The sequence below is a fragment of the Eumetopias jubatus genome, unplaced genomic scaffold (assembly GCF_037043125.1).
Source record: "Eumetopias jubatus isolate StellerSeaLion01/CBP00866 unplaced genomic scaffold, mEumJub1_p1.0 scaffold_5, whole genome shotgun sequence".
Taxonomy (NCBI): domain Eukaryota; kingdom Metazoa; phylum Chordata; class Mammalia; order Carnivora; family Otariidae; genus Eumetopias; species Eumetopias jubatus.
The window spans coordinates 154,294,139-154,311,757 of NW_028274811.1; the positions used below are offsets into that span (position 1 = coordinate 154,294,139).

The 17,619-nt window shown below is 57.1% G+C and overlaps 1 protein-coding gene across 1 annotated transcript in view; it reads left to right on the plus strand.

Annotated features, from left to right (window-relative positions):
* The first annotated feature begins 244 nt into the window (after positions 1 to 244).
* LOC114204014 (voltage-dependent N-type calcium channel subunit alpha-1B-like) overlaps positions 245 to 17,619 on the plus strand; it is a 57,414-nt gene continuing 40,039 nt past the window's right edge. The window contains exons 1-2 of the mRNA XM_088023198.1: positions 245 to 432; positions 1,116 to 1,265. Coding sequence (XP_087879324.1) covers positions 245 to 432; positions 1,116 to 1,265 — 338 coding nt within the window. The remainder of the gene's footprint in view (positions 433 to 1,115; positions 1,266 to 17,619) is intronic.

Consider the following 17,619-nt stretch of genomic DNA (forward strand, 5'->3'; position numbering starts at 1 on the left):
TAAGCCTCAGGCTCCCCTTTGTAAGATGGGGTCCTGATGGCTCCCATCTCTGGGAGCCAAAGGTAGGGAGGCCCCACCAGCAGACGTGCTCAGGCCAGGCCAGGAGGGTGGCTGTTGCTTAAAGCAGCCCAGGGCCTGCCCCCCTTGAAGAAAGTGCACACGTTTACGGCCCAAGTTTTGGGGTCCTGCTGCCAGCCTCTGGCAGTGACCCTCCTCCAGCCCTGTCCCCTGTCCCTGTGGATACATGGTCTTCCTGGAGATGTTCCTGCAGAGAGTTGAGAAGCAGTTCATGGTGGGACACAGGGTCACCTACTACGTCTTCACCAATCAGTTGCCCGCCGGGCCCCATGTGCCCCTCCGGGAAGGCCGGAGGGTGGTGGTGCTCGAGGTTCCCGGCACCCCGCGCTGGGAGGACGCGTCCATGCAGAGCACGTGATGATCCGCCGCTTCTGTAAGCAGCTTTTCCCATCATCGTGCGCTGAAATAAAGTTCTCAGACACCAATCTGAGCGGCCATGCAGGGCTGCCTCTGCAAGTAGGGCAGCAGCAGCTGGGTTCTGCACATCGCTTTTACGTCATTTTTTATCAGAAAAGCAAAGGCAGACGCCTCAAAGCGTGGGAAAGGAGGACAAAGGGATGGCAAGTACGCTGAAGCTGTGAAGCAGGCCTGCACCCTCCTCTACGCACAGGCACGCAGGGAGGCCGTCATGGGATCGGGGAAGAGTGGGACGTTTGTGCTAGCAAACGCCAGGTGCAGGAAGGGGGGCACGGAGGGTTACATTCTTTCCTGGCTCCTAACCTTTGCCCTGCCCCTGGGGATCATGGGATCCTGCTCCTACCGGGCCATTGTGGTCAGTAGCCTGAGAACAGGAACGCTGCTGACGTTTCAGCTGCTTCCACAATCACTCCTTAGGGCTGACAATATATTTTCTAAGATTAACTCCACAATTCCTCTGTGAGGTGGACTACCTGGTGTGCACAGAGGTGGACATGAAGTTCCGCGACCACGTGAGTATGGAGACCCTCTTTGGCACCCTGCACCCCGGTTTCTACCAGGCGGCCCACAAGGATTTCAGCTACGAGCATTGGCCACAGTCCCAGGTGCACATTTCCCAGGGGCAAGGGCTACTTTGACTACAAGGGGGCCTTTTCTGGGGGGTCGGTGGTAGAGGTTCACCAACTGACCTTGGCCTGTCACCAGACAATGGGGGTCAACCTGGCCAATGGGATCGAGGCTGTGTGGCACGACGAGAGCCACCTGAACAGGTACCTGCTGGGCCATAAGCCCATTAAGGTGTTGTCCCCAGAGGACCTGTAGGACCCACAGCTGCTGGGCTGCCCCCCATCATGAAGAAGCTGAGATTCATGGCTGTGCCCAAGAATCACCAGGACGGCAGCAGTGGTTAGTACTTGAGGAGTCGTTTTGGTGCCCACCGGGTCTTTCACTCGAGTTAACAGATGAGTCAGAAGGAAGGACGTCCTCAGTTAGGAAGTATAGACGAAGGTCAGAGTGGAGGTGGGCAAAGGCCTCTTTCAGAGAGCAGGGAAGCTCTGAGCTGCTTCTATACACCTTGCCCTGCTCATCGCTTCTGGCTGCCTGGCCCTGAGTTCTGTCCTTTCAATGAATTGGTCATCTAGTAAGTAACATGTTTCTCTGAGTTCCATGAGCCACTGGAGCAGATTATTCAAACCTGAAGAGGTTGTGGGGACCTCCAATCTGTAGCCCATAGCTCGGAAACAGGGGTGACTTCTCTGCCCAGCCACTGGCTGACCACCAAGTTAACAGCACAGGGATTCAGTAGCCATACACACAGCAAAGAATACAGACTTGACAAAGTAAGTTCAGAAAAGTCACTAAAGCAACAGTAGCAACTACAACGAGCAGCAATCATGAAGCCTGGCGTGGGGAAGGTCTGATGTTCGGGATGCTTCCATTATAATAATCATAATCACACCCTGGACTTGTCACTGGGGCCAAGTCCCCTGGCTGGGGGCCAATAGCTCCTACATGTTCCATGTGCCTCTCTCCCTGGCTCCTCCAGCCATGCACTGTCCTGTGCTGCTTCCCAGTAGAGGTCCGTTTTCACCAAAGCCAGGAAGATGGGATGGGTTTTTCTGACTCCGCACCCCCCGCCCCACAGTGTTGCAAGAGAGGAAAAAGTTTTCCTCAACCCTTTGAAGGTCCCTGGCTGAGTCTGGAAATTGACAAAGACAGATGGACAGGAGAAAAGCAAGCAAAATGTATTGATTGTTTTGGTGGGAACCTCACAAGACCATGACGACCAGCAGAGGTGACTGGAGCAGACAGCTCTTCTACCTTTTAGACAAAGAAGCAGTAAGTGTGTGAAGAATTGACAGACACAGGGGTTTGGACTAGGGCTCGTAAACGGTAAAGAAGGTAACTAGGAAGATAAGGGTTCGTTTAACCCGGTGTGTTCGTATAGACCCCGTGGTCCTAAATTCCTTGACTCTGGCGATAAGCACATCATCCCTGTGGTCCGGGGAGAGAAAGTTCCACATGGGAGTATTCTGACCTGCTTAAGGGAAGAAAGGCTGATGGCTGGGGGTCAGAGAGACCTTCTTGCTTCTGCTCTATGCAAAAGTTCTTTTAGCTTCTATATTTAATTTGCCAAGGTGCCATATTTGGGTTAGTGTGTCCTGACCCTCACTGGCCTGGTGCTGTACTCTGTCTCCTAGTATCCAGGATATTGGGTGTGCTGCTGTGGAGACCTCCCAGCCCTGGGGTAGCCCCTTGTCCAGGGAGGCGCCTGCCTCAAGGGGAGGGTTGCCAAGGGTGGCCGCCCCTCCTCAGGGAGATTGGGTGGGAGAGTGCAGATCTTACTTCGAGAAACTGACTTCATTTCCTGAAAAGGTCTATCTGATAGTGGGATCATACAGGAGTTCTATGTTTAGTATTTTGGGGAAAATCCATCCTTTTCCCAGCATGGCTGTGCCAACCAAAGTCAATTCCGGATGATTTTTACCTATAAACCAGAGATTTTTCAAGAACTCCAGCAGAGAACATGAGGAGAACATTTTCATGACCTTCGACAGGCAGAGATTTCCCAGGATGCAAAGTATACTGACCGTAGGCACAAACCGGTGACTTAGAAACTATGAAATGAAGAACTTGTTCTCCTTCTTCCATTTCTGGCTAGTGTGCTGGTCTGTGGCTCGATCCCACCTCAGGCAGCTGGAAGGTTGACCTCCCAGGTCAGCTACCACTGAGATGGCTACTCTTTCTAGAAATTCTTTGGGTGTGGCCAGGTTTCCCCACCTGTGCACTGATCAAGTCGGCGACCTCTAACAGTGGAGCCATGGGTCCTCCAGGCATGGTCCCCCCCAATCCCCCAGTAAAGCCATCCCACTGAGGGTTTAGGGGGACGGGAGCTGCCCCTAGGCAAAACTGGAGATTCTCACTGTCCCTACCTGGCCTTCAGATGCTGCCTCTGGTGTCTTCTTGGAACCCTGACCTGTCAGTTTTTGGCAGCTGGTCCAGTCGTACCCTCACTTTCTGGGAGGGGGATTTGGAGGAATCTGCAGTGTGTCCTGCAGCCTCACCAGGATCGCTTTTTGAAGGCGCATCGTCTGGGCCATCTGAGGAGCCAAGACTGTGGGTCTGTGGCCTGGAGGGATTCTGAGCAGCGCTGGTGGGATGGGAGGGCTGTAAGGCCCAGAGGCAGGTTTCCGAAAGCTGTCTGGGGTCCCCGGCATCCTACCGTTTTCGAATCAAAGCCCTGAGATCTTTAAAATGCCAGCCACGGTACAGCATGGGCCACAAAAACAAATGTCCCTGTGCACCCACCCCACCTAAACTATTGGCCATTTCTTGTCACTTGAGCTGAGTATAAAGGATTGGGAGTTGGGGCTTGAGGGGGGATCCTGGGCCAGACTTTGTATTTGGGGGAGAAAGGCCATCAGACAATCTTGTGCTGAGCCTGAGGATGGGGTCTGTGTGGAGACCCCAGCTGCAGGCACTGCTGTCCACTGATGCCCCCTCAGGCTGTCCAAGTGCCCCTGCTGCTGGGGGAGCACCTGCCCCGTCCTCTCTGCAGAGGGCTCACTCCTGCCCCAGGTGCGCCTCCTCCTGCGAGTCACTGTCAGCCTGCAGCCTGGGAGGGTGGCTACCCAGAGTTCCTCCAGCTGCTGGGGGAACACCTGCCCCCTCCTCTTTGTCTGAGAGCTCTGTCCTGTACCAGGGGCCTTCTCTCCTGCCAGTCCCTGCCAGCCTGCAGCCTGGGAGGGTGGATACCCTGACAACCTCCAGCCCTGGGGACAGAGCCAGTGCGATGTGGTCTCCCAGCAGGTCTGAGCACCAGGCCCGTACATTGCTCACTCTCCTCCTGTGGGATCACTGTGCCACATCCTCCCTCAGGCTCCCTGGGCCCAAGTCCTCCTCTGCTCAGGGACCACTCCCTGCCCAGGCTCCACATGGTGAGACTGGGAGCAGATCATCTGGACCTTCTGGACTCTCGCTTCCGTGCCCGTGACATGGGCACAGTGCAGCCTCACAGACTGCTCAGAGGAGACCCATCGCAGGAAGAACGCAGGCTGCTGCAAGGGAGATGCCAAGTGACCCCAGAGGGAGCGCACGGGAGTTGCACAGGCCCACCAAGGTGCTCTCCCCGGAGGACCTGTGGGACCCACAGCTGCTGGGCTGGCCCCCATCATTCCCCGGGTCATGAAGAAGCTGAGATCCATGCTGTGCCCAAGCATCACCAGGACACCCAGAACTCCTGAGGCGCTGTCCCCAGAGGAGCTATGGGACCCACGGTATTGGGCTGTCCCCTGAAGGACCTGTGGGACCCGCGGCTGCTGGGCTGGCCCCTGTCATGAAGAAGCTGAGATTCGGGCCATGCCCAAGAATCACCAGGACACACAGAACTCATGAGGGGCTGCCCCCAGAGGCCATGCAGGACCCGCGGCTGCTGGGCTGTCCCCTGGAGGATCTGCGGGACCCGAGGCTGCTGGGCTGGCCCCCCATCATTCCCTGGGTCATGAAGAAGCTGAGATCCATGGCTGTGCCCAAGAATCACCAGGACATCTGGAAGTCACGAGGGGCTGCCCCCGTCTCCATCAGGGGGTGCTGCCTTGAGCGGAGCTGTCAGAGCAGATTCCTACTTCTGTCCCCTTGAGGGAAACTGTGGAGCCCAGCACTGCTTGCACGGGCACGCCAACGCCCCAGGCACCCCTGTGCACAGGAGGCCTGCCTGGGGGCACACGTTCCTCTCTTTGTGGTCACTACATTTTGATCATTTTGGGGTCATTTGCAACTGTGAATGGCTCCAGTTTTATGTCAGAGGTTTTTCTGTGTCAATGCTGAGTAACCATCTTTAAAAAGAACAATTGAGGGAAAAGGTTTTCTCTCTGGTTTTAAACAGACATTGCCTGTTGGGGCTGGGAGCAGCCCTGTAGCAGCCATGGAGCCAGAACAGGCGCTGGCCGGGTCTTCCCTCCCAGTCCTTACACCTCACCGCAGCCATGGGGCTTCAGGGTCAGGGTGTGCCGAGTCACTTCTCAGACCCCCCAGTGCCCTCACCACCAGAGGCCTTGGCCGTGGCCACTAGCTCGGCCTCCAGGAGCGTGGAGCCCTCTGGGCTATATAAGGTTCCTGCCTTGGATTTAAATGGCTATTTCTGGGCGCCTGGGTGGCTCAGTTGGTTAAGCGACGGCCTTCGGCTCAGGTCATGATCCTGGAGTCCCAGGATCGAGTCCCACATCGGGCTCCCTGCTCAGCAGGGAGTCTGCTTCTACCTCTGACCCTCTTCCCTCTCGTGCTCTCTGTCTCTCATTCCCTCTCTCTCAAATAAATAAATAAAATCTTTAAAAAAAATAAATGGCTATTTCTATGCTGGTGTTTGTGAAATGTGGGCACTCGCTCCGTCTGGATGCGCGTCCCCTTGGGATTCCTCAGTGCCCACCAGTGGGTTTGCACTTGTGCACTTTCTCTGGACCAGCTGCCTGCACTGTGTCTTAGCAAGCACTTACTGAGCTCAGTCACCCAACAAGGGGCAGAGCGTGAGAACGAGAACTAAGATACAGGCTCCCTGCTCCTGGGCCCTCCAGGGATTTGCGACGGCCCCGACGTCCTGACTCACTTCTTTTGTATTGTGGTATAATGGACATACAGTTGATACCATGAAGCGCGTTTCAGTGGCAATAAGTATATTCCCTGTTCTGCACCGGCTACTTCCGGTCCATTGCCACAATGTTTTCATCATCCCCAACTGAACCTCTACCCACGAGACCCTAACCCCCCATTCCCCTTCCCCAGCCCCGGCACCCAGCAGCTCCTTCCACCTCTGTGATGGGAGTGCTCTCCATCCCTCACAAGTGGGGTCCTCCAGTGTCGGTCCTTTAGGGACTGGCTTATTTCACATGGCATAATGGCCTCAAGGTCTGTCCCTGTGAGCCTGAACCTGACCCCGCTTTTCCCCCAAAAGTGTGGCTCAGCCCTCTCCTGTCTGAGCCGAACCTCCTCAGTCCCCTCTGTTCCCCTCACCTTCCTCCTCAGCCTGAAGATGATCCCAGCCAGTCTGCAGCTCTGAAGACCTGTTCAGTCCGGATGCCAGGCACATACCCCGGGGGCCTCGGGCCTCACCTATGCCCCATCTGTCCACGTCAGGTGCCTGCCCCCCTCCCCCAGCTGACCACCTGCACCTCCCACAGGTGTCCCCATCTCAGGAGAGGGAAACACCAAGTCCAGACCCTTGGAGTCCTCTGGGACTTCTTGCTTGCTACCAACTTTCCCAGTAGTGAAGTGGCTACTGGAGGACATTCAATGTCCAAAACATTTAAAGGCATACGTGAGTCTCTGCTGCCTAAGGCAATGGATAACAGTTGGGGCAAATAGAAACCAGGCAGAATCACCGGAAGAAAGGCTGAGGAATGAGGAGCTTTACGGAAGAAGGGTCTGGAAGCTCTGACTGCCCCTACCTGACCTTCAGATGCTCCTCAGTTACTCCTGTGCCTCTGGTATCTTCCTGGAACCCTGACATGGCTGTTTTCAGACAGCTCGTCCAGCAGCACCCTCAGTTTCTGGGAGGTGGATTTGCTGGAATCCGCAGTGTGTCCTGCTGCCCCACCGGGATTGCTTTTTGAAGGTGTATCGTCCGGGCCATCTGAGGAGCCAAGACTGTGGGTCTGTGACCTGGAGGGATTCTGAGCAGAACTGGTGGGATGGGAGGGCTGCAAGGCCCAGAGGCAGGTTTCCCGAAAGCCGACTGGGGTCCCCGGCATCCTACCGTTTTTGAATCAAAGCCCTGAGATCTTTAAAAGCCAGCAATGTTACAGCATGGGCCAGAAAAGCAAATGTCCCTGTGCACCCAACCCCACCTAAACTATTGGCCATTTCTTGTCGCTTGAGCTGAGGTCAAAGGATTGGGAGTCAGGGCTTGAGGAGGGTCCTGGGCCAGACTTTGTATGTGGAGGACAAAGGCCATCCAGACAAGCTTGTGCTGAGCCTGAGGAGGGGGTCTGTGTGGAGACCCCAGCTGCAGGCACTGCTGTCCACGGATGCCCCTCAGCCTGCCCCAGTGCACCTGCTGCTGGGGGAGAGCCTATCCCCTCCTCTCTGCCTGAGGGCTCTCTCCTGCACCAGGTGCCTCCTCCCCTGCCGGCCACTGCCATCCTGCACCCTGGGAGGGTGGCTACCCCGAGTTCCTCCAGCTGCTGGGGAAGCACCTGCCCCCTCCTCTCTGCCTGAGGGTTCTCTCCTGCATCAGGTGCACCTCCTCTCCTGCCAGTCACTGTCAGCCTAGAGCCTCGGAGGGTGGCTACCCTGACACCCTCCAGCCCTGGGGACAGAGCTGCTGTGGGTGAGATGCGGTCTCCCAGCAGGTCTGAGCACCAGGCCCCCATAGTGCTCACTCTCCTCCTGCAGGCTCACTGTGCCACATCCTCCCTCAGTCTCCCTGGGCCCAAGTCTTCCTCTGCTCGCGGACCATCCTTGACCCAGGCTCCACACGCTGGGACTGGGAGCAGGTCGTTTGGACTTTCTGGACTCTCGCTTCCATGCCCGTGACATGGGTACAGTCTGGCCTCACAGACTGCTCAGAGGAGACCCAGCACAGGAAGATGCAGGCCACTGCAAGAGAGATGCCAAGTGACCCAGAGGGAGCACACAGTCCTTGCAAAAAGCACGGGGCTCACGGGACCCAGCATGGGATGTGGGCGTCAGGCCAGGGGGCACAGGGAGTCCTGGTGGGGGTGGCACTGGTGGGGAGGCCATGGAAGGGTCCCAGAAGAGGCAGGAGACAAGGAAGACGACAGGATAGAGCTTCCCAAGGAGGTTGATGGAAGGATCAGAGAATCGCAGAGACCCTTGGGAAAACTCAGAGGCCCTGGAGATGTTGGCTGAAACATGTCATTTGGTCAGAAAAGTTGGGTCACAACACCCCAGTCGACACTGGATGATTTACTCTTTGTTGGTTCTAGGAATCAGTAGGTACCTGCCATTAGAACTCACATCGCATGAAGTCTAGGATATACTTACTTTTCATCACTTTTCAGGACTAGATTTTTCTAGAGGAAGTGCTAAGCATGGGTCTGTCCATTCTTTGTGCAACTGACCTGTTTTCAGGAGCAGATTCCTGGTGCTCATCACCACTGCTAGCCCTGAGGACTGCCCCGTCACCTCCCACAGTGGATGTGACCATGTGGTTTGTGGGGTGCTCACTGATGAAGCCCCAGTGCTCAGTACACAGCAGGGACCCCAGATCCTCTGCTGAATGAGGGAGGATGGGAGAGAGGGAAAGAGAGAGGGAGGAGGGAAGGGAGGACGGGAGGGGTAGAAGGGAGGGAGGGAGGCAGGGAGAATGGGAGGGAGGCAGGGAGGCAGGGAGGGAGGGAGGGGTGGAGGGGAAGGAGAGGGAGGGGGGAATGAATGAGGGAGTGAATAAATGATGCAGGGAGGGAGGGAATGAAACCACAGAAGCTGGATCCATACCTCAGGAGCCATTATTTGGGGTAAGGTCCAAGGGCATCACAGCCCGGGCCCTGGATGGTGGCTCAGGGCACGTCCATCTGTCCTCCCAGTGCTGACCTTCCTTCTCCTTGGACCCGCTGTCATCCTGGATCCTCTCCCCCTCCTCCTCAAACAATTCTCAATGTTCCCAGGAACAGCGTGGCAGGAAGGGGGGTCTCAGGAGGGGCTTCCCGGATCCTGTGCCCCGGATGACACTGGGACAGTAGCTGCAGGGCATTCTATCATGAGGACGGGGACCGTGGATCCCGTCCATCTCCTTGAGCATTAGTCTTGGTCCATTCCCTGCTCTCTCCAGCACCGCTGTGATGAACACTCCTGACAATACATCTGTGAAAACCAAGCCAGAGTTTCCGGGGGTGAGTCCGAGGCTGAGCATACCAGGTGATGGGTGCACCTGTGGCCTGGGATGGGTGCTGCTCACTGTTCTCCCAGACAGAGGTGCCCGTCACCCTTCTCTCCAGGGGACCTGCATTGGACCTCTGCTTCCTCACGTTCTCCCCAGGGCTGCTGGTCCCCAGACCAGACACCTGCCAGTCTGAGGGTGACCAGCGCTGCCTCCATAGGGTTTCCTTTGCCGGAGCCCTTCCCCAGGAGCTCCCGCATCTCTGACCCATATTCCCTGCGTGCCTATCCTTCCGCCTTGGACTTGCATGTGTTTGGTCTCCGTCCCTGTGGAACCCAGTGACTTGGAGCGTGGTTTGGACCAGAGTCAGGTGAACCCTTTCTTTGGCCTTGGGTTGTGAGCAATGCTTTTGCCCTTTGTGGTGTGTCTTCCAGCTTTCTGCATTTCCCTGGTTTCTGTGTGGGCCACAGGAGGAACCAGCGTTTCCTGTCTGGGGTCAGGCTGTGGTGGCCCAGAGATTGTGCCCATAATTCCTAAAGTGGCCTCTATGATTACATGTGATGTGCAATCCATCGGGATTTCAATATCAAATAAGAGAAATTCTATGTCAAGTAAACACAGGAGAAAACGAGTCCCTTTTGAAAATAGGTGGGCAGACACAAAGGCCCTTACTGCGTGATTCCACTTATGGAATCATCCAGAACAGGTAAAAGAACAGAGAGAGAGAAAGCAGTTTAGGGGTTGCCAGGGTCTGCGCTGGGGGATAAATGGGCAGGGAGGCCTTCTGGTTCGGGGACTCCTTTGGGGAATGAGATATTCTGCAGCAATGTTCTGGGGTGTGGTGGCACAGCGTTGGGCATGTACTTAATACTCATGACATGTTCAATTGAAAACAAGTAATTTTATTTAAAACAAATAATAAACAGTATACAGAACATGAAAAGATAAAATAACAGTTAATATGAACCAGAGAGAAAGAACATCGGGGGAGGGGATGAAACACTCTGATGAGGCGTCAGGGTCCGGCAATGGAACTAAGGGGATGAAACACTCTGGTGAGGCGTCGGGGTCCGGCGATGGTACAAGGAGCTCTCCCTGCAGGGCTGTGGGCTCTGGATGTGGCTCTGGGAGCCCTGCAGGAGCAGGAGTACGGGCAGGGGTTAGGATAGGGGCAGGGCTGGGTGTAAGAGCAGGGCCAGGGGCAAGGGCAGGGGCAGGGGCAGGGAGAGCGGCTCTGGCAGGGGCAGGAACTGTGGCAGGGGCTGGGGCAGGAGCAGGTGCCAGTTCTTCCTGGTCCATGCCAGGCTCTCCGTGGGCAGGTGCTTGGTTACCTGCCGGCTCCTGGTGTGCTCCTGAAGTCGCTGTAGGCACCACCCCTCCCCCCAGAGCTGCTGATGGAGTTGGAGCCAGCTCTAGGTCCTCAGAGGGTGGAGCAGCTGTGAAAAGAGAAAAGCTCACCTCTGTGCCTACTCTCCATGGGCCTTTGCAGAGACAGAGCCCAGCCCAGGGCCTCCCAGAGAAGCCACAGCCGGGAAGGAGCCCTCACAGGGACATCTCCCCGACTGCAGTCCACCCGCTGTGTGCTCTGAGCCCAGTCTTGCTCCTGGCCCCACACCAGCCTCTGGGGGCTCCTCCCTGTGGGGCCAGGAGCGACCCATCCCCACACACCACAAACACCCAGCCCCAGCCTTCTCACCCTCAGCCTTGGCCTCCGTGGGCTCTGGCTCCTGGACCACTGACCGGTGGACAACCACCTGGGACAGTGGTCTGGGTGTTGTAGGAGGTCTTCCCCTACAATCCCCAGCATCTGCTCCTGGGGACCCCTGTGGGGTCACCCCCTCTGTCGAGGAGACGGAGGGTGTGTCCAGCAGCCTCCTCTCCATGTCCTCCGTGGCCTTCTGCAAAGACAGGGACCGGTAGCCGGCCCGGAGGTATCACAGCCCTGCCCGGCCATCCGCACTGTCCTCCTGCCCAGTCCCCCTGCTGCTCCCAGATCAGACACACCTGTGCGTGCACAGCCCTGCACCCGGGATGCAGTGACCCATCTCTGCAGGGCTATCGGGATCAACCTCGGGCAGAAGGGGCAGCGCCCGCACACCCCATCCCACCAGCCAGCCTTGACCTTGAACATGACCTGCCCACTGGGTATCTGACCCCTCATCAGCCTGCTCCTGCTCGGGGTGGCCCCACCCCCATGACCCCTCTTTACACACACACTCACATACACACGCACACACACACGTGCACACTCACACACACACACAGGGAGGGCACCTGGGGCTACACAGGTCATCAGAGCAAGTGGGGCTGGGTGGCCGGCTCTGGGCCTCCTGCTGTCACCTTTCTGTCCTTCCGACCAAATGGCCAGAGGCGGTGGGGAGTCCTGACATGAAATCCCCAGCGGGGGACAGCGTCCTCAAGGCGCGCCTTCTTCCGCCTGCAGCCTCGGGACCTTGGCAGGCAACACGTGAACATTTTGCCATTAAGATCTCCAATGAAATGAGCTGGGCAGGGGGCTGTCTGTGGAATGTGGGTGCCTGGTTACCGGGGTTCCAAATTCTGTTGGGCTCTGTTGTCAGGGAAGTGAGGTCACCACTGCCTGGGGTCCCCTTACCCAACTTCCTCCTCACACGAGAGCCTCCCGAGGGGCCCCCTCCCCCACTGCGGAATGCTCACCCTCCCCCCATGCCGCATCCACACAGTGACACCCTCACAGCCCACCCACAGCCCCGGGAGGCCTGGGTGCAGCCGGTGTCCCTGCTGTGAGGACACAGAGCTGGGTTCAGACCGGACTCTTGCGCATGCCCAGGGCTATGACCCTGGACAGACCCCGTGCCTCTCAGGGCCTCCCCAGGCTCCCCATCTGCACATCGGGGTATTCTGGCTTCTAGTTCTAGGGACGCCATCAGGGGTAGGACCTTACACGTGTTCCATACCTGCTATCACAGGAGGCTGGTGCATACTTGGCAATGCAAGGATGAGCCAAGGAGCTGGGCTTGGCATGGAATACAGCTCAGAGGGGCTTGGGTCTGCTCTGGGGTCCAGGCAAAGCCACCCCCCTCCTGCCTGTGTCCCAGCCCCCGTGGGAAGGTAGGAATGAACTGATTCTGACCTTGTCCTCTCACAACACAGACTTCCAGGGGCTCCCATTAGGGTCAGTCTCAGGTCCCAGGGCCTCGTCTGTGCCCGTGTGCTGGGCAGTCCCCACAGTGGCCCCTAATACCCCTGAGTCCTGGTCACACATCCCTGTGGAATCCCCTCCCCTCCAGGGTGGATGGCCTATGTGACGGCGCTCTCCGGAATAGAATGGCACAAAATGCCGGGATGTCATTTCCAAGCTGGTGGAGGAAAGTCTGTGACTTCTCCTGGTTCCCTCTGTCCTGTGTTCATTCTCTGTCTCCTTCTCTGTCTCTGTGTCTGTGTCTCTCCCAGGAGCAGGATCTGTGGGATCCATGGGCGATGTGAGAAACCTCAGAAGCCTCCCTTGTCCCCGTTTCCCTCTCCGGTCCCGGTGCTCCATTCCTTCCTAAGGCCTCCTCCCCCTGACCAGAGCAGTGATTCTGGATCCTCTTCCACATGGGGACCCTGAGGCTGCAACAAGGAGGGCCCTGACCTTGGTCTCCAGACTGGTGGCCCAGGGCTCTGCCACGTTCTGCGTAGCCAGGTCCTCAGCCTCCCAAGCCCCGAGTCTGTCCTCTGCTGAGAAGGACCAAGAGTGAGTTCAAAGCATTTTCCCAGCACTGGGATCACAAAGGGTCAGGGATGGAGATCCAAGGCCAACAGGCTCTTCTACAAGCCCGTGGGACCCTTGGGACACTGCATCTCTGCAGCCCAAGTGACAGCAGAGGAAGCTGAGGCCTTTTGGGCTCTGGATTTGGGGGTGGGTATCTCTTCCTACTCCCAAGTGCCCAGGGTGGTGGTGGACACCAGAACCCAGACCCTGTCTTTTCCCAGTGCCCTGCAACCCCCTGGGTCCCTTGGGGACCCCTGACCATCAGCCTGGGCTGTCTCCCCTCCCCATGCTATGGATCCGGGTCCTTGCCAGGAGTCCTGATGCCCTGCCCCATGGCCCAGCTGTCTCCAACCTCTTTCTTCTTTCCCCCTTGTCCCCACCTCGCTCCCAGGGTGTCCTCCCCTTCTGACCCCCAGCTGGGCAGTCAGAGTGATGTGTGTGGGTGGGTTTGCAGGTGTGCATGCCTCTACATGCCTGGGGATGCCAAGGTCATGTCCCCACATGGGACGGGGTGGGTAGCTCTCCCCGAGGATCTGAGGGGGTCTCACCCCCAAAGCGACCCTCATGGGAGGGTTGGGGCTGGCCCAGGACTGGAGAGCAGCCCTGCTCCTTGGGCTCTGCACCCCTCATTTGTCCTGGGCCAGTCCCTGCCTCTCTTGACCCAGGTTCCCAACTGTCCCTGAGGGTTGGACATGGAAACGCTTGAACGTGGCCGCTCCTCCAGGGGTAGGTGGGGGACAGGTGCACCAGGCACCCAGACCTCCCCACCGAGAGGGCCAGCCAGGTGTGTCATGGCCAGGTGTGCAAAGGAGACCTGCACGCAGCACCTGTACGGTGAACCAGCCCTGCAGCACATGTACATGAGCCCCATGGCTCTGCACCTGACCGGTCCCACACATTCCCTCACCACAGCCAACTGCTCTGTGGCCCCAAAGTCCACTGGGCCCCACAATTACACCCACCCTGGGCCGCAGGCCTTAGGGTGCAAGGCCAGGTGGGTAGGACATCTGGGGACGCACAGGTCATTGAATACCCCTCCCACCCAGCTGGCCTGGAATGCAGACTCCCTCTCAGGGTCCAGCTAAGTGCAGGGCTGGGCCAGAGGACCTGGAGGCATCAGTGGAGGCCGACTCAGGACAGGGAGAAGATCAGTCTGCCCCTTCCCCTTCTCCTCTCCTCCTTCTGCCTTGTCTTCCTGGCAGGATCCGGGACAGAGGTCCAGCCTGTCTCTGGCTGCAGCCCCGGCTGGAGTCAGAGGGGCGGGAAGGAGGCCGGGGTGGAGGGGCCCACCAGCAGGATGCCCGAGTGGGAAGGGGGTCGTTACTGTAATGAGGGACCCCATGGGCATTCAGGGATTTCAGCCCTTTCTAGACATGAGCAGTGGCCCCAGGACTTGGCCCCTGCCCCATCCTTCACTCTCCACAAGGCCCTGCATCCTCCCCAGCCCAGTCCTGGTCCACAGCCAGTCCTCCCTCCGGCCCCAGGGGCTCCACGGGCTGTGAAATCATTACAAGCTGGAACCAAGCCATCCCTATGGGGCCTGGTTCTGGGTCCTGCAGCCCCACAGTGAGGAGAGGTGAGGCCAGGCAGGTGCGGGGAGAGGGCAGAGTGGACTCTCCCTGGGGGCCATGGCTCCCTGGTCAGCGCAGACCCTGTTGTGTGCTGGCCCCTAGGGCACCCAGATTCCAGCTCCCAGGCAGGCTCCGGGAGGGAGACCAGAGTGTGGCTCCTGCTAGCTCAGACGTGTCACTTTGTCCTGTAGCTACAGCCTGTCGCACCAGCTGGACTCCCCCTCCTAGTCGGCCAGCTCACCTTCACGGTCAAGAACAGGCCATCATGAAGGTCAGGGGCCAGTGCGTGGCTTGTCAGGCAGGGGAGGGCTTGCTTTCAACTCAGGGAGTCTCTGACTGGTCTAGCAGGGGCTCCGGAGGGCTGGCTTTCCAGGTTCTCTGCTGACCAGCTCTGGGACTGGAGCCATTTACCTCCCCTCTCTGGGCCTCGCTCTCCTCCTCTGTGCAATGGGGTGATGCTCAATGATCCCTCCCATGGCAGGAACATGGGGAGTGCTGGTGATCGACGTAAGCTGGGCACAGAGCCTGGATTGCAGAGTGCAGAGGGGGATGGCGAGCGGTGTGGGCAGTGAGCACTCCTTCCCCCAAAAGCAATTCAGCTTTTCCATGCAGCCACCAGGCCCCTGGCTGGGAGCCCAGGAGCAGTGGCCGACCACACTCCTGACACCAGGCCCCTGCGTGTGGCTCTTCCTCAGCACTGGGAACACGGTGGGGACCCTGGCACACGGGGCCAGCTCCTCTCTCTGAGGGAAGGAGAACAAAGACTTTCCTTGGGGTCCCACAAGGCCCCGTAGGCCTAAGAGGGGAGGAGGCTGCCCCCAAACAGTACATTGAAATTCTGCTTCTGTTAGAACCTGAGCGTTGGAGTTTGGTTCTTTCACTTGCTGGGCTGACGAGACACACTTGCTCTCCATGACTCCTCCTCAGATGAAGAGCTCTTGCAGGTCCCGGGAGTCCTGGAACTGGGGTGGGGAGAGGGGCCAGTCCCCTCCCTGGCTCCTGCAGGAGACCTGTCCTCCCAAAGACAGGATGGTTTCGGGTCGTGATCCTGGGCCAGGGTTGGAGACAGCTCCTCACTGCTCCTGACTCTGGGGCTGAGGGGGCCTTTCTCAGGCATAGCAACGCCCACGGAAGGCTGGGGCTTCAGAAAGAACACATTTCTGGACTGGTCCCGCCCCAGGACGGTGGCTGCCTTCCCCAGCTCCGGAGGAAGAGGGATATCCTCTGCTTCTTTGGCGGTGGTCCTCTGACCCATGAGCAAGCCCTGAAAAGTCTCTAGTCCTCCTCTGGAAGTGCACCAGCCCTGAGTGGGCCAGTCACTGTCCACACACGAAGACGGACAACGTTTTGAGGAAGTGTGGGAGGTGATCCTGTGCAAATGGCCTGCAGGTCGGTGGGGCTGGGTGCTTCAGTGCCCTCCAGTGGACCCCCTTTCCCTGGATAGGCATCCTCCTGGAGTCTGGTCTCTGCCGTTGGAGGTCCCTTCCTGCTGGTTTCAGAACCAAGGGAGAGACTGTGGTGTGGCTTGGAAGGCTCCACCCCAGCCTCCTCCCTTTTGCACACATCACTGCTCCCCAAGAAGCAGGGGCTGTTGCTCCCGCATGCCCCGCACAAGGCTGGTTTAAGGCACTCATTCCCTCCAAGTCCCAGCCGCTCTGGCTCCGTCACATACATCATGGCCACAGCTGCCTGGCTGGGCGAGGAGTCCAGGAGAGCTCTCCTTTCCCGGGATCAGGGTTCACACTCCTGGCCAGAGAAAGAAGTCCCATCTGTCCTCTGCTACAGAAGGTGAATTCCTGGGCCGGGTTGCCCTCAGGTACCTGAGGACATGGGGGTCCCCTGCAGGTCCCCTGGAAAGAAGGGTGTTGGGCACCCCAGGCCTGGAAAACAGTGAGCAGCACCCATCCCAGGCCACGGGTGCAGCCATCACCTGGCAGTGCTTGGCCTCAGACTCTCCCCCGGAAACTCTGGCTGGTTTTTCACAGATGTGTTTTCAGGAGTGTTCAGCACAGCGGTGGTGGAGAGAGCAGGCAATGCACCAGTACTAATGCCCAAGGAGATGAATGGTGGCTCAGTCCGTTAAGCCGCCGACTCTTGATTTTGGCTCAGGATGTGATCTCATGGTGTGGGATCGAGCCCCACGTAGGGTCTGTGTTCAGGGCAGCGCGGGCTCACGATTCTCTCTTCCACCTCCTGTGTCTACTACCACTCTCGTGCCACGCTCTTTCTCTAAAATAAATTAATAAAATCTTTATAAAAATGGAATCATACAGAATGTACTTTTAAAAAATGGTAAAAATCTATCATAAGATCTCACTGATATGAGGAATTCTTAATCTCAGGAAACCAACTGAGGGTTCCTGGAGTGGGGATGGGTTGGGAGGGATGGGGTGGCTGCGTGATAGACATTGGGGAGGGTATGTGCTATGGTGAGCGCTGTGAATCGTGTAAGACTGTTGAATCACAGACCTGTACCTCTGAAACAAATAATACATTATATGTTAAGAAAAAAGAAGAAGATAGTAGGAAGGGAAACATGATGCAATATATGGTGATTAACACAACATAATAAAAAAAGGAAAAAATTGTAAAAATCATAACATTGATTTTGCCATTTCAAACATTTTCAGTATAAAGTCCGGTAGTGTGAAGTCTATTTACACTGCTGTGATACATATCTTGAGAACATTTCATTTGCAAGTCTGAAATTCTGTACTCATTATTATTTGTTTTTCATGTAGAAAGCATATTTATTTATTTACTTATTTAATTAGGTTCAGTTAGCCAACATATAGTACATCTTTGGTTTTTGATGTAGTGTTCAATGACTCATTATTTGCATATAACCCAGTGCTCATCACAACATGTGCTCTCCTTAATACCCATCACCCCCAGATACCCCATCTCCCCACCTCCCTCCTTTCTGTAACTCTCAGTTAGGTTCCCGGAGTCCAGAGTCTCTCGTGATTTGTCTCCCTCTCTGATTT